The sequence below is a fragment of the Brassica oleracea genome, chromosome C7 (genome assembly GCF_000695525.1).
Source record: "Brassica oleracea var. oleracea cultivar TO1000 chromosome C7, BOL, whole genome shotgun sequence".
Taxonomy (NCBI): Eukaryota; Viridiplantae; Streptophyta; class Magnoliopsida; order Brassicales; family Brassicaceae; genus Brassica; species Brassica oleracea.
The window spans coordinates 18,781,426-18,781,901 of NC_027754.1; the positions used below are offsets into that span (position 1 = coordinate 18,781,426).

The window sequence follows — 476 nt, forward strand, 5'->3', positions numbered from 1 at the left end:
CCATGAGTCGTCCAACCTGAAAGCATTCCATAAGCTGGAAAATCGCTTATCGTCCACATCAAAACTGCTCGCATTTTGAATCTTTCTTTCATTGAAATATCATATGCCTCCACACCATCCCTCCACAACATCTGTAATTCTTCAATCAATGGTTGAAGGTAAATATCTAAGCTTTTCCTTGGGTGTTTGGGTCCAGGAATTAGCACCGAAAGGTAAAGGAATTCTCTTTTCATACACATTCCCGGCGGTAAATTGTATGGAGTTACAATAACGGGCCAAAGGGAATGTGCTTCCCCATTCATACCAATCGGATTAAATCCATCGGTCGATAAGCATAGATAAATATTCCGGCTTTCAGCAGCAAATCCAGGGTATACCTCGTTAAAATGTTTCCACGCTATAGCATCAGATGGGTGATGCATTTCGCCTTCCGGAGTCACATGTTCCTTATGCCACCGCATATTGGAAGCTGTCGC

At 42.9% G+C, this 476-nt stretch overlaps 1 protein-coding gene across 1 annotated transcript in view; it reads right to left on the minus strand.

Moving 5' to 3' along the window:
- The window catches only part of LOC106302766, a 3,434-nt gene that overhangs the window by 2,223 nt on the left and 735 nt on the right, over positions 1-476 (minus strand). Inside the window, exon 2 of the mRNA XM_013739207.1 lies at positions 17-469. Within this exon, the coding sequence (XP_013594661.1) occupies positions 17-469 (453 nt within the window). The remainder of the gene's footprint in view (positions 1-16; positions 470-476) is intronic.